The sequence below is a fragment of the Anomaloglossus baeobatrachus genome, chromosome 11 (assembly GCF_048569485.1).
Source record: "Anomaloglossus baeobatrachus isolate aAnoBae1 chromosome 11, aAnoBae1.hap1, whole genome shotgun sequence".
In the NCBI taxonomy this organism is placed as follows: domain Eukaryota; kingdom Metazoa; phylum Chordata; class Amphibia; order Anura; family Aromobatidae; genus Anomaloglossus; species Anomaloglossus baeobatrachus.
The window spans coordinates 155871994-155886873 of NC_134363.1; the positions used below are offsets into that span (position 1 = coordinate 155871994).

General features: G+C 53.1%; 1 protein-coding gene across 1 annotated transcript in view; it reads right to left on the bottom strand.

Moving 5' to 3' along the window:
- PEX10 (peroxisomal biogenesis factor 10) overlaps positions 1-1360 on the bottom strand; it is a 32147-nt gene extending 30787 nt beyond the window's left edge. Inside the window, exon 1 of the mRNA XM_075328656.1 lies at positions 1158-1360. Within this exon, the coding sequence (XP_075184771.1) occupies positions 1158-1269 (112 nt within the window). The 5' untranslated portion in view covers positions 1270-1360. The remainder of the gene's footprint in view (positions 1-1157) is intronic.
- Positions 1361-14880: the final 13520 nt, after the last annotated feature.

Below are 14880 nucleotides of genomic sequence, written 5' to 3' on the forward strand. Positions count from 1 at the left end.
ACGCTGGGACTTGTGGTTCTGGGGGCTCGCAGGGACTTGTGGTTCTGGGGGCACGCAGGGACTTGTGGTTCTGGGGGCACGCAGGGAGCGTGCTGCACGCAGGGACTTGTGGTTCTGGGGGCACGCAGGGACTTGTGGTTCTGGGGGCACGCAGGGAGCACGCTGGGACTTGTGGTTCTGGGGGCACGCTGGGACTTGTGGTTCTGGGGGCTCGCAGGGAGCGCGCTGCACGCTGGGACTTGTGGTTCTGGGGGCACGCAGGGACTTGTGGTTCTGGGGGCACGCAGGGACTTGTGGTTCTGGGGGCACGCAGGGACTTGTGGTTCTGGGGGCACACAGGGAGCGTGCTGCACGCAGGGACTTGTGGTTCTGGGGGCACGCAGGGACTTGTGGTTCTGGGGGCACGCAGGGACTTGTGGTTCTGGGGGCACGCAGGGACTTGTGGTTCTGGGGGCACGCAGGGACTTGTGGTTCTGGGGGCACGCAGGGACTTGTGGTTCTGGGGGCACGCAGGGACTTGTGGTTCTGGGGGCACGCAGGGACTTGTGGTTCTGGGGGCACGCAGGGACTTGTGGTTCTGGGGGCACGCAGGGACTTGTGGTTCTGGGGGCACGCAGGGAGCACGCTGGGACTTGTGGTTCTGGGGGCACGCAGGGAGCACGCTGGGACTTGTGGTTCTGGGGGCACGCTGGGACTTGTGGTTCTGGGGGCTCGCAGGGAGCACGCTGCACGCTGGGACTTGTGGCTCTGGGGCACGCAGGGAGCGCGCTGCACGCTGGGACTTGTGGCTCTGGGGCACGCAGGGAGCGCGCTGCACGCTGGGACTTGTGGTTCTGGGGGCACGCAGGGACTTGTGGCTCTGGGGCACGCAGGGAGCGCGCTGCACGCTGGGACTTGTGGCTCTGGGGGCACGCTGGGACTTGTGGTTCTATGGGCACGCAGGGACTTGTGGTTCTATGGGCACGCAGGGACTTGTGGCTCTGCGGGCACGCAGGGAGCGCGCTGCACGCTGGGACTTGTGGTTCTGCGGGCTCGCAGGGAGCGCGCTGCACGCTGGGACTTGTGGTTCTGCGGCCTCGCAGGGAGCGCGCTGCACGCTGGGACTTGTGGTTCTGCGGGCTCGCAGGGAGCGCGCTGCATGTCGGGACCGTCCTCACCTGTGAACGCTTGGAAGGCCTCATGTGCGCGGCCTCTCAGGCTGCCCTGGAACTGCTCGTCCTTCTGACAGCTGCGGATGAGCTGGGGCTGGGAGGCGGCAGTGACAGCCATGACAGCAGGGAACACCCCTCATCCCCGACCGCTGCGCCTGCAGGGGAGCTCAGCTACTACTACGTTGTGAGCGGTGACGTCACCGGAAAGGGCGGAGCCTCCTCCAATTGAGAGCACCGCACGGTGTTGTGGAGTATTGGAATTGATTTCTTGAGGGAATGACGTCACTGGAAAAGGCGGGGCCTGTTTAGTGAAGCGCTGTCACCAGGAAGGAAGCTTCGCTGTGCAGGGGTGTCCTGTGCAGGGTTGTGCTGTGCAGGGGTGTCCTGTGCAGGGTTGTCCTGTGCAGGGTTGTCCTGTGCAGGGTTGTCCTGTGCAGAGTTGTGCTGTGCAGGGTTGTGCTGTGCAGGGTTGTCCTGTGCAGGGTTGTGCTGTGCAGGGTTGTCCTGTGCAGAGTTGTGCTGTGCAGGGTTGTCCTGTGCAGGGTTGTCCTGTGCAGGGTTGTCCTGTGCAGGGTTGTGCTGTGCAGAGTTGTGCTGTGCAGGGTTGTCCTGTGCAGGGTTGTCCTGTGCAGGGGTGTGCTGTGCAGGGTTGTCCTGTGCAGAGTTGTGCTGTGCAGGGGTGTCCTGTGCAGGGTTGTGCTGTGCAGGGTTGTCCTGTGCAGGGTTGTGCTGTGCAGGGGTGTCCTGTGCAGGGTTGTGCTGTGCAGGGTTGTCCTGTGCAGGGTTGTGCTGTGCAGGGTTGTCCTGTGCAGGGCTGTGCTGTGCAGGGGTGTCCTGTGCAGGGGTGTGCTGTGCAGGGTTGTGCTGTGCAGGGTTGTGCTGTGCAGGGTTGTCCTGTGCAGCGTTGTCCTGTGCAGGGGTGTGCTGTGCAGGGGTGTCCTGTGCAGGGGTGTCCTGTGCAGGGTTGTGCTGTGCAGGGGTGTCCTGTGTAGGGTTGTCCTGTGCAGGGTTGTCCTGTGCAGGGTTGTCCTGTGCAGGGGTGTGCTGTGCAGGGTTGTCCTGTGCAGGGTTGTCCTGTGCAGGGTTGTCCTGTGCAGGGTTGTCCTGTGCAGGGGTGTGCTGTGCAGGGTTGTCCTGTGCAGAGTTGTGCTGTGCAGGGTTGTCCTGTGCAGGGCTGTGCTGTGCAGGGTTGTCCTGTGCAGGGCTGTGCTGTGCAGGGTTGTCCTGTGCAGGGTTGTGCTGTGCAGGGTTGTCCTGTGCAGGGGTGTGCTGTGCAGGGGTGTGCTGTGCAGGGTTGTCCTGTGCAGGGATGTGCTGTGCAGGGTTGTCCTGTGCAGGGTTGTCCTGTGCAGGGTTGTGCTGTGCAGGGGTGTGCTGTGCAGGGTTGTCCTGTGCAGGGGTGTGCTGTGCAAGGTTGTGCTGTGCAGGGGTGTGCTGTGCAGGGTTGTCCTGTGCAGGGTTGTCCTGTGCAGGGTTGTCCTGTGCAGGGTTGTGCTGTGCAGGGTTGTGCTGTGCAGGGGTGTGCTGTGCAGGGGTGTGCTGTGCAGGGTTGTCCTGTGCAGGGTTGTGCTGTGCAGGGGTGTGCTGTGCAGGGGTGTGCTGTGCAGGGGTGTGCTGTGCAGGGAGAATAATTCAGCTTGTTTATATTTCACAGGGAATGTACTGAAGCTGCGAGCACGGTACTGAACTAAGGGCAATAGACAATGCTTGCCCTGGGCAGGGGGTGATGCTGCATGTTGGGGGGCTTGCACTGGGCAGGGGTTGATGATGCATGTTGGGGGGCTTGCCCTGGCCAGGGGGTGATGCTGCATGTTGGGGGGGCTTGCACTGGGCAGGGGGTGATGATGCATATTGGGGGGCTTGCACTGGGCAGGGGGTGATGATGCATGTTGGGGGGCTTGCACTTGGCAGGGGCTTTGATGCTGCATGTTGTGGGGGCTTACACTGGGCAGGGGGTGATGCTGCATGTTGGGGGGCTTGCACTTGGCAGGGGGTGATGTTTCATGTTGGGGGGCTTACACTGGGCAGGGGGTGATGCTGCATGTTGGGGGGCTTGCACTGGGCAGGGGGTGATGCTGCATGTTGGGGGGCTTGCCCTGGGCAGAGGGTGATGCTGCATGTTGGGTGGCTTGCCCGGGGCAGGAGGTGATGCTGCATGTTGGGGGGGCTTGCACTGAGCAGGGGGTGATGCTGCATGTTGGGGGGCTTACACTGGGCAGAGGGTGATGCTGCATGTTGGGTGGCTTGCCCGGGGCAGGGGGTGATGCTGCATGTTGGGGGGGCTTGCACTGGGCAGGGGGTGATGCTGCAAGTTGGGGGGGCTTGCACTGAGCAGGTGCTTTGCTGGATGTTGGGGGGCTTGCACTGGGCAGAGGCTTCGATGCTGCATGTTGGGGGGCTTGCACTGGGCACAGTGATGCTGCATGTTGGGGGGGGCTTGCACTGAGCAGGTACTTTGCTGGATGTTGGGGGGCTTGCACTGGGCAGAGGCGTCGATGCTGCATGTTGGGGGTGCTTGCACTGGGCAGGGGATGCAATGTTGCATGTTTGGGGGCTTTCCCTGGGCAGGGGGTGATGCTGCATGTTGGGGGGAGCTGGCAGGGGGTGATGCTGCATGTTGGGGCTTTCACTGGGCAATGCATGTTGGGGGGGCTTGCACTGGGTAGCGGGTGATGTTGGGGTTGCACAAGGAAGGGGAGATTTGCATGTTGGGGGGCATGCATAGAAGCAGGTGATCCTTCATGTTGGGGGGCTCGCACAGGGATCTTTGTGTGTTATCAATCTCCCTTTGTTTTTCAAATACAGCTTGTATCTGTGTATTTGTACTGGGTGTAATTGCTCCCCCCGTGTAAACACCCGCCCCCCCTCCCGTCGTCCCACCTTGGAGACCGAGAGAACAGTGCGGTGTAATCCCCATCACTCCTGTGTCCTCCAATGTATTCAACGAGAGAGGATTTTTATGGTAAATGCACAAATACACGGGACTCGGATACAAACATTTTTTTCTTTCATTGTCGCCAATGTCCAACATGGCTTAATCCTAAATATTGATACTGTAAAGTTGATTGTTCTACATTTGTTCCCCCGACCTTCTGTCTCCTCCCCATTACCCTGTAGTCTGTAAGCCCCCGAGGGCAGGGCCCGCTCCCCTCTGCTCCCATCTGTCAGGATTGGGTTATTCACTGTAATTTATACCTGTATATTGTGTGTCACCCGTTCCCATGTGCCGCATGGAATCAATGGTTCTCTATAAATAATAAAAATGTATAAATATACCTTTCTCCTTTTTGTTACAATTATTGGTATTCCGTATTTTCGTTTTATAAGACGCACCCCAAATTTAGAGGATTAAAAAAAAATGGGGTCCGTTTTATAATCCGGTGGTGTCTTACCGGAGGGGCGGGTCAGAGGAGGCCGGGACGGTTCTGGAGTAGGGCGATGCTGCCGTCAGTGCAGCTGGTGTCCCAAGTGCTTGCTGCGGACGGTGGCACGGAGCGGCTCTGGTACGCTGTGGGCTCTTTTGCGCTGCGGGCGGTAGGGCATGGGCCGCCATCCTGAATGTCGGCTGCGCAGGCTTCAAAGAAATGGCACCCGGAGTTGGCGCGTGCACAGATTGAATTATTGGCTCAATCACAACCTTCATCTGCCTCTCCCTCCGGGTGCCATTTTCCTTAAGTCCGCTACTGGGATATCAATGGGCCGGAGGCGGCGCCTGCGCAGATGAGATCTTGAGCTGAGAGCTCCATCTGCGCACGCGCCGACTCCGGGTGCCATTATTTGAAGCCCGCACCGCCGACATTCAGGATGGCGGCACCTTCCACACCGGCTGTAGCGCAGCAGAGCCCACCACATCACAGCAGACCCCACAGCGTACTGCCCAGCCTGCAGCATCGCCCCTGCCTCCTGTGACCTCTCTCCACCACCCCCGGTAAGCTATATTCTCCTTTTAAGACGCACCCCTCATTTTCCTCCCAAATTTTTGGGAGAAAAAGTGCGTCTTATAATCCAATAAATATGGTACTTGTTTTAATAAAACTTTTAGAAGTATGGGATGAATTTTCCTTTCCTTATTGCCAGTTGGTCTGTATCGGGCTGCGTTCACACCTTGTAGGTAGTTTCCACAACAATGTCCTCACATGTAGACCCCCACGAAATTGTTCAGATCTCGCGGACAATCTATTTTCTGTTTTCAGCCCCCTGATCCTTGCTTATGCACCCCATTTATTAGGCCCCAGTCATGTTTCTCGGTGTTTCCCACCTTTTGTAGTGACATAGCTCCATGTGGCTCATACCGCCTGATTTAGGTCATATGGGGCGAAACCTTTTTTTTTTTTTTAAAGGGACATAAGTTGCTTTTGGCTGAGGGTCTGATGCTGGTGCCACCGCTGTTCCATAGGACGGGCTCTGGCAGAGGTCACACTACATATTTTACACTGGGGTCACAATACTCCTCTTAGAAATTTTGAGAAGTATTTTTAGCCAAGGAGGAGAACATCATAATTTGCAGTAACTCAAATCTATCTATAATACATAGATGGGTATCCAGAATACCACCATTTTGAAGAGCGGGTGGAGATTTGTGGGCAGGGTCGTGACCGTGACAGAGCGTGGCGCGGCCGACAGAACCATCAACATGTGCATCACAAAAGTGACAAATTCTAACAAAGATTATGTGGATGCAACCGTTACGGTGAGGGGGGGACTTTGTGTTGTGGATGCTCTGTGTCCTAGAGGAGGGGGTGTCTGCTTCCTGGGGGGGGGTGATCTGTGTTCTGGGGAGGGTCTGCATCCTGGAAGGGAGTGGTCTGCTTCCTGGGGGTGGTCTGCATTCTGGGGAGGAGGGTCTGTGTCCTGGAAGTGGGTGGTCTGCATTCAAGGGGGGGTGCCTGCCTTCTGGAGGTAGGGGTCTGCATCCCGGTGCCTGGAAGTGGGTGGTCACCCTCCTGAAGGAAGGTTCTGTTACCTGGGGGTGTGTGTTCTGGGTTCTGGGGGAGGGTCTGTATCCTGGAAGGGAGTGGTCTGCATTCTGAGGGGAGGGTTTGTGTCCTGGAAGAGGGTGGTCTGCGTCCTGGGAAGTGCCTGACTCCTGGGGGGGTGGTTTGCTTCCTGGAAGTAGATGGTCACCCTCCTGGGGGGAAGGGTCTGTGTCCTGGGTTTTGTGGTCAACCTCCTGGGGGGAGGGTCTGCATCCTGGAAGAGGGTGGTCTGCGTCCTGTGGGGTGCCTGCCTCCTGGGGGAGGTGGTTTGCTTCCTGGAAGTAGATGGTCACCCTCCTGGGGGGTTTGTTCCTGGAAGTAGATGGTCACCCTCCTGGGGGGAAGGGTCTGTGTCCTGGGTTTTGTGGTCAACCTCCTGGGGGGAGGGTCTGCGTCCTGGAAGAGGGTGGTCTGCGTCCTGTGGGGTGCCTGCCTCCTGGGGGAGGTGGTTTGCTTCCTGGAAGTAGATGGTCACCCTCCTGGGGGGGTTTGTTCCTGGAAGTAGGTGGTCACCCTCCTGGAAGAAGGGTCTGTGTCCTGGGTTGTGTGGTCAGCCTCCTGGGGGGAGGGTCTGTGTCCTGGGTTGTGTGGTCAGCCTCCTGGGGGGGAGGGTCTGCGTCTGGAAGGGGGTGGACTGCTTCCAACGGGGGTGTCTGCGTCCTGGGGGGAGGGGTCTGCAGTCTGGGAGGTGGTTTGCATCTTAGTGGGTGGTCTGTGTTCTGGAGGGGGTCTGCATCCTAGGGGAGCTGCATCCTGGGGGGGTATCTGCATCCTGGCAGATCCATCCCTTTTTACCACCCAGTGTGGCGCCATCTAGTTGCAGGGTGTATATTCGTGCTTCTTTCCGGCAATATATTCAATGAGAGGGGATTTTCATGGTAAATACAGGAATCCAAATTTTCTACAGTTTTTACAATTAAATCGCAGATGACCCCGGAACACAAGGTTTGGCCTAATTCTACATATTGATTTGTATCGATCATTGTCATACAACTATATGTATAAATATGTTTATATCTTTCTCCTTTTTATTAGAATTATTTATATATTCATTTTAATAAAACTGAGAGCTGTGGGTTTCCTTTCTATAATTATGAGCTTGGTGTGATATTAGTGACCAGGACCTGCCAGCTGGATGTGTATCGGGATGTGTTCACACATTGCGATTTCTTGGGGAAACTATCACATAAAAACAACCAAAACACTCAAACACCAACTCAGAAAATCAAAAATAAATAATAATACTAATATTAATACATTTTTATTAGGTACATAAAGACTGATAAGGTGTAATAACATTGATGGCACACAAGATGGCTCATATCCGAATGCAGGAAAAAGCAGGTCCAATAATCACTGTATAGTAAGCAGGCAAATAACATGTAGAAAATGGCCAAAGGTAAAACACTAAGGAAAGCCTGTAAGGGTAAACATATGTCCACTAAAAATTTCACATAATACAAATAACAGTGTATCAGAATACATAAATCAAAATAGTGGACAGACCCGTAGACATGATTCCCTGTAAGGATTGCGTCACCTCCCTACGCGCGTTTCAGCACGGGGCCTTCGTAGACTCACACTAAATTGTTAAGATCTAGCTGACAATTTATTAAGTCCCCACATTGTTTCTCGGTGTATCGCTTCTCTTATGGCGACTTTGTTTTCCATGCAGCCTGATGTACTTTTATCTCCTTTGCAATTGAGAAGTGGTGCACATGCTCAGTCCGAGCTCCCCTATGGAGCTGACAAGCGACGTCCTCTGTTTTTCAGGCAGCCACATTGAGAATGAGTGGAGCACCAGTTGGACATCCAACAAGTCTTTCCATTATGTCACAGGCATAAAAACTCCCCGTTTAACCAACCATTGTGGGTCCCAGCGGTCGGCCACCATCCCATGGAGAGGTGATGACTTGTTCTCACTGCACAAACCCTTTAAGGTCCATAAACACCCAATCCCTACAATCGTTTGGTCCACAGCTCTCTCTCCTAATGATCACATGCAGGAATGTTTGGCCAAACCTTCTGATGTCGGGCTCCTCTGGTGGTGAGTTATCTTCAGAAGGAACAAAAGGGTCACCCATTGTAATTCCGACAGGCCAGATTCTCCTCTTCCCCGACATCAATTCGGGAAGCCCCCATGCACCTCAGATTGTTGGCTCCTCCTGATGACTTCTGCCTTATGTGTAATTAACATTCTTAAGTGGAAGGAACAGCAGCAACTCAGCCACAAAGTGGAGACCTCATAATGTTACAGAGTGGGAGACCGAGTGCTGAGGAGCAAAGGGCAGAAAAGTCCCCACCGCTCTGCTGACCCCCATAACTACAGAGTCCAGACCTCCTCTGGTGACATCAACACAAGCACTGCACCTGCCAGGGACTTTATAGCCGAACAGCTGCAGCCATGCATCACCAAGCACAATGCCGAGCCGTACATCACCAAGCACAATGCCGAGCCGTACATCACCAAGCACAATGCCGAGCCATACATTACCAAGCACAATGCTGAGCCGTACATTACCAAGCACAATGCTGAGCCGTACGTCACCAAGCACAATGCCCAGCCGTATATCACCAAGCACAATACTGAGCCGTACATTACCAAGCACAATGCTGAGCCGTACATTACCAAGCACAATGCTGAGCCGTACGTCACCAAGCACAATGCCCAGCCGTACATCACCAAGCACAATGCCGAACCGTATATCACCAAGCACAATACTGAGCCGTACATTACCAAGCACAATGCTGAGCCGTACATTACCAAGCACAATGCTGAGCCGTACGTCACCAAGCACAATGCCGAGCCGTACATCACCAAGCACAATGCCGAGCCGTATATCACCAAGCACAATACTGAGCCGTACATTACTAAGCACAATGCTGAGCCGTACATTACCAAGCACAATGCCGAGCCGTACATCACCAAGCACAATGCCGAGCCGTACATCACCAAGTACAATGCCCAGCCGTACATCACCAAGCACAATGCCGAGCCGTACATTACCAAGCACAATGCCGAGCCGTACATTACCAAGTACAATGCTGAGCCGTACATTACCAAGCACAATGCTGAGCCATACATTACCAAGCACAATACTGAGAAGTACATTACCAAGCACAATGCCGAGCCGTACATTACCAAGTACAATGCTGAGCCGTACATTACCAAGCACAATGCTGAGCCGTACATTACCAAGCACAATACTGAGCAGTACATTACCAAGCACAATGCAGAGCCATACATCACCAAGCACAATGCCGAGCCGTACATCACCAAGCACAATGCAGAGCCGTACATTACCAAGCACAATACTGAGCCGTACATTACCAAGCACAATGCTGAGCCGTACATCACCAAGCACAATGCCGAGCCGTACATCACCAAGTACAATGCTGAGCCGTACATTACCAAGCACAATGCTGAGCCGTACATTACCAAGCACAATACTGAGCAGTACATTACCAAGCACAATGCAGAGCCATACATCACCAAGCACAATGCCGAGCTGTACATCACCAAGTACAATGCTGAGCCGTACATTACCAAGCACAATACTGAGCCGTACATTACCAAGCACAATGCTGAGCCGTACATCACCAAGCACAATGCCGAGCCGTACATCACCAAGTACAATGCCGAGCCGTACATCACCAAGCACAATACTGAGCCGTAAATTACCAAGTACAATGCTGAGCCGTACATTACCAAGCACAATGCCCAGCCGTACATCACCAAGCACAATGCCGAGCCGTACATCACCAAGTACAATGCCGAGCCGTACATCACCAAGCACAATACTGAGCCGTAAATTACCAAGTACAATGCTGAGCCGTACATTACCAAGCACAATGCTGAGCCGTACATTACCAAGCACAATGCTGAGCAGTACATTACCAAGTACAATACTGGGCCGTACATTACCAAGCACAATGCAGAGCCATACATCACTAAGCACAATGCCGAGCCATACATCACTAAGCACAATGCCGAGCGTCAGATGGAGTGGTATAAATCTGCCACCATGACTCTGGAGGAGACGTGTTCTGTGCAGTGATGGATCACACTGCTCTATCTGCATCTGATGGAGGAGTCTGTGTTTGGTGATGGAGAATATTACCCCCTGACTGCATTGTGCCCGCTGTACAGTTTGGTGAAGGAGGATAGTGCTCTAGGGTAGTTTCTCAGGGGCAGCCTAGATCCGTGGTTCCAGTTATCTTAAGCACAAGACATTTTTGACCATTTTAGCTTTTAACTTTGTGGGAGCCATTCAGGGAAGGTCCTTTCCTCTTCCCTATGACTGCGCCCAGTGCACAAAGTCCATAAAAACTTGATATGTGGAAGTTTGATGGATGAACATGACCGGCCGCACAGAGCTTGGACCTCAACCCCATCCAACAGCGGCGATTGTGAGCCCGGACTCTCCCCAACATCAGGCCTCACATGTGCTCTTCTGGGTGAAGGGGGTAAAAATTTACACAGACACCTCCAAAATCTTATAGAAAGTCTTCCCATAAGAGTGGGAGCTTTTATAGCAGCAAAGGGACCAGCTCCATATTAATGCCTATGGGTATAGAATGGGTGGGAGTCCATGAAGTAGAAAACGATGGCAAACACCATCCATTCAAGATCCTAAAAGTGCTTTTATTCCATATAATGTGCAGGTAAAATAGCGGAGAGGAGAGAGTTGGCTGCAGGTCCCCCCCCCCCCCCCGACAGCCGTTTCGCACCTTGTGCGAAACGGCTGTCGGTGGAGGGTCCTGCACCCGGCTCTCTCCTCCCCGCTATTTTACCTGCACATTATATGGAATAAAAGCACTTTTTTGGATCTTGGATGGTGTAGGCCGTGGTTTTCTACTTCATGGACTCTTGCTCTTGATATCTCTTCTCTTCATCCACGTGCACCCATTACCATTTCTTCTAAAAGGAGGACTGAGGCTGTTCCAAGACATTCAGTGTAAGGTATTGCATGGTTCAGTGCAGAACCGCTTCTGTTTATTATATAGAATGGGTGGTCATTGCAGTTCCTCTAGGTGGGATATAAAAGTTTCTCCAAATATTGTATTTCTCATGTATACAACAGTTAACTGCAATACTTAACTTTCTCCACTAGATGGAGCCTTAGGACAACTTTCTGAGCGCTCAGACTGCGCAATTTATTATTTTACGGTCCAAATTGAGCCCAGAAGCCGCTGTTGCTGGATGTACGGTTACACTGATTTGCATAATTGCCTCCCTAATGTACAGTAATATACGACACATCAGACTAATTAGACTGTATAGCTTTCTCTTGATGTTGCGGGGAGAAATCAATGCAGGGATCGCTGTTCATGGAATTCGCGAGTGCGGAAACTGGAAGGAACATAGTTAGGATGAGACTCATTATACAGGAAGATTCTGTAAATCTGGCATCTTAGTCTTCTACTCCTGGTATCGAATGGAAGCAAATAATGCAGCAATGGCGGTAAAGACGGTCTTATAGGTCTATAAATATTAAGAATTGGGGCGTTGGAAAATCAGACAAGATCCTGAAACCCCCAAAACAGCACGGACACGGGGGGCGATAAGAAGGGACGGTGGTAGATGAAGCAGAGCTGCGACTATGGCGGCTGGAATATTAGTATTGTAATCTGCTATAAAGCAGAGCTGCAGGGCAAGTGATATAGCAGAGCGCAGCGAAGAGGCAGGGGGAACTCAGCGATGAGGAAGCGGAGTAGCAGAGCTGAATTATAATAGAGATTTCAATGCTTCACAGCAATTTAGCAGAGCTGAGTTTGCAGCAGAGGACTCTGTAGAGGCGTTATAGCCGACTACCTGAAAATCCACACAGGGGGTAAAAGAGCAGAGAGGAAGAAGGGCAGCACTGGGTCCAGAAGAGGAATAATACTGAGCATGCTCAGTACTCGTAACTAGTGATGAGTGGGCACTACCATGCTCAGGTGCTCAGTACTCGTTACTAGTAATGAGTGGGCACTACCATGCTCGGGTGCTCAGTACTCGTAACTAGTGATGAGTGGGCACTACCATGCTCGGGTGCTCAATACTGGTGACTAGTGATGAGTGAGCACTACCATGCTCAGGTGCTCAGTACTAGTAACTAGTGATGAGCGGGCACTACCATGCTCAGGTGCTCAGTACTCGTAACTAGTGATGAGTGGGCACTACCATGCTCAGGTGCTCAGTACTGGTAACTAGTGATGAGTGGGCACTACCATGCTCGGGGGCTCAGTACTCGTAACTAGTGATGAGCGGACACTACCATGCTCGGGTGCTCAGTACTCGTAACTAGTGATGAGCGAGCACTACCATGCTCAGGTGCTCAGTACTCGTAACTAGTGATGAGCGGGCACTACCATGCTCAGGTGCTCAGTACTGGTAACTAGTGATGAGCGGGCACTACCATGCTCAGGTGCTCAGTACTGGTAACTAGTGATGAGCGGGCACTACCATGCTCAGGTGCTCAGTACTTGTAACTAGTGATGAGCGGGCACTACCATGCTCAGGTGCTCAGTACTGGTAACTAGTGATGAGCGCGCACTACCATGCTCAGGTGCTCAGTACTGGTAACTAGTGATGAGCGGGCACTACCATGCTCAGGTGCTCACTACTGGTAACTAGTGATGAGCGGGCACTACCATGCTCAGGTGCTCAGTACTCGTAACTAGTGATGAGCGGGCACTACCATGCTCGGGTGCTCAGTACTGGTAACTAGTGATGAGCGGGCACTACCATGCTCGGGTGCTCAGTACTCGTATCTAGTGATGAGCGAGCACTACCATGCTCGGGTGCTCAGTACTTGTAACTAGTGATGAGCGGGCACTACCATACTCAGGTGCTCAGTACTCGTATCTAGTGATGAGCGAGCACTACCATGCTCGGGTGCTCAGTACTTGTAACTAGTGATGAGCGGGCACTACCATGTTCGGGTGCTCTGTACTCGTATCTAGTGATGAGCGGGCACTACCATGCTCGGGTGCTCAGTACTTGTAACTAGTGATGAGCGGGCACTACCATGCTCGGGTGCTCTGTACTCGTATCTAGTGATGAGCGGGCACTACCATGCTCGGGTGCTCAGTACTTGTAACTAGTGATGAGCGGGCACTACCATGCTCGGGTGCTCAGTACTAGTAACTAGTGATGAGCGTGCACTACCATGCTCGGGTGCTCGTAACTAGTGATGAGCGGGCACTACCATGCTCAGGTGCTCAGTACTTGTAACTAGTGATGAGCGGGCACTAACATGTTCGGGTGCTCAGTACTCGTAACTAGTGATGAGCGGGCACTACCATGCTCGGGTGCTCTGTACTCGTAACTAGTGATGAGCGGGCACTACCATGCTCAGGTGCTCAGTACTCGTAACTAGTGATGAGCGGGCACTACCATGCTCAGGTGCTCAGTACTTGTAACTAGTGATGAGCGGGCACTACCATGCTCGGGTGCTCAGTACTAGTAACTAGTGATGATCGGGCACTGCCATGCTCGGGTACTGGTAACTAGTGATGAGCGGGCACTACCATGCTCAGGTGCTCAGTACTGGTAACTAGTGATGAGTGAGCACTACCATGCTCGGGTGCTCGGTACTCGTAACTAGTGATGAGCGGGCACTACCATGCTCAGGTGCTCGTAACTAGTGATGAGCGGGCACTACCATGCTCGGGTGCTCAGTACTCGTAACTAGTGATGAGCGGGCACTACCATGCTCAGGTGCTCTGTACTCGTAACTAGTGATGAGTGGGCACTACCATGCTCGGGTGCTCAGTATTAAAAATGAGCAGTCGGATGCTCGAATGGGCATGAGTTGTCTACCAAATATAATGGAAGTCAATGAGGGACTCAAGCATTTTTCTGGAAGATCTTCTGGAAAAATCCTTTAGTCCCCCATTGACTTCCTTTATACTATGTACATGAGTTGAGCCTGTATGATCACCAACTGTTCATTTCAAGTCCTGAGTACCTGAGCATGGTAGTGCCCGCTCATCACTAGTTACGAGTACTGAGCACCTGAGCATGGTAGTGCCCGCTCATCACTAGTTACGAGTACTGAGCACCCGAGCATGGTAGTGCTCGCTCATCACTAGTTACGAGTACTGAGCACCCGAGCATGGTAGTGCCCGCTCATCACTAGTTACGAGTACTGAGCACCCGAGCATGGTAGTGCCCGCTCATCACTAGTTATGAGTACTGAGCACCCGAGCATGGTAGTGCCCGCTCATCACTAGTTACGAGTACTGAGCATCCGAGCATGGTAGTGCCCGCTCATCACTAGTTACGAGTACAGAGCACCTGAGCATGGTAGTGCCCGCTCATCACTAGTTACGAGTACTGAGCATCCGAGCATGGTAGTGCCCGCTCATCACTAGTTACGAGTACAGAGCACCTGAGCATGTTAGTGCCCACTCATCACTAGTTACCAGTACTGAGCACCCGAGCATGGTAGTGCCTGCTCATCACTAGTTACGAGTACAGAGCACCTGAGCATGGTAGTGCCCGCTCATCACTAGTTACGAGTACTGAGCACCTGAGCATGGTAGTGCCCGCTCATCACTAGTTACGAGTACAGAGCACCTGAGCATGGTAGTGCCCACTCATCACTAGTTACCAGTACTGAGCACCCGAGCATGGTAGTGCCCGCTCATCACTAGTTACGAGTACTGATCACCTGAGCATGGTAGTGCCCGCTCATCACTAGTTACGAGTACAGAGCACCTGAGCATGGTAGTGCCCGCTCATCACTAGTTACGAGTACTGATCA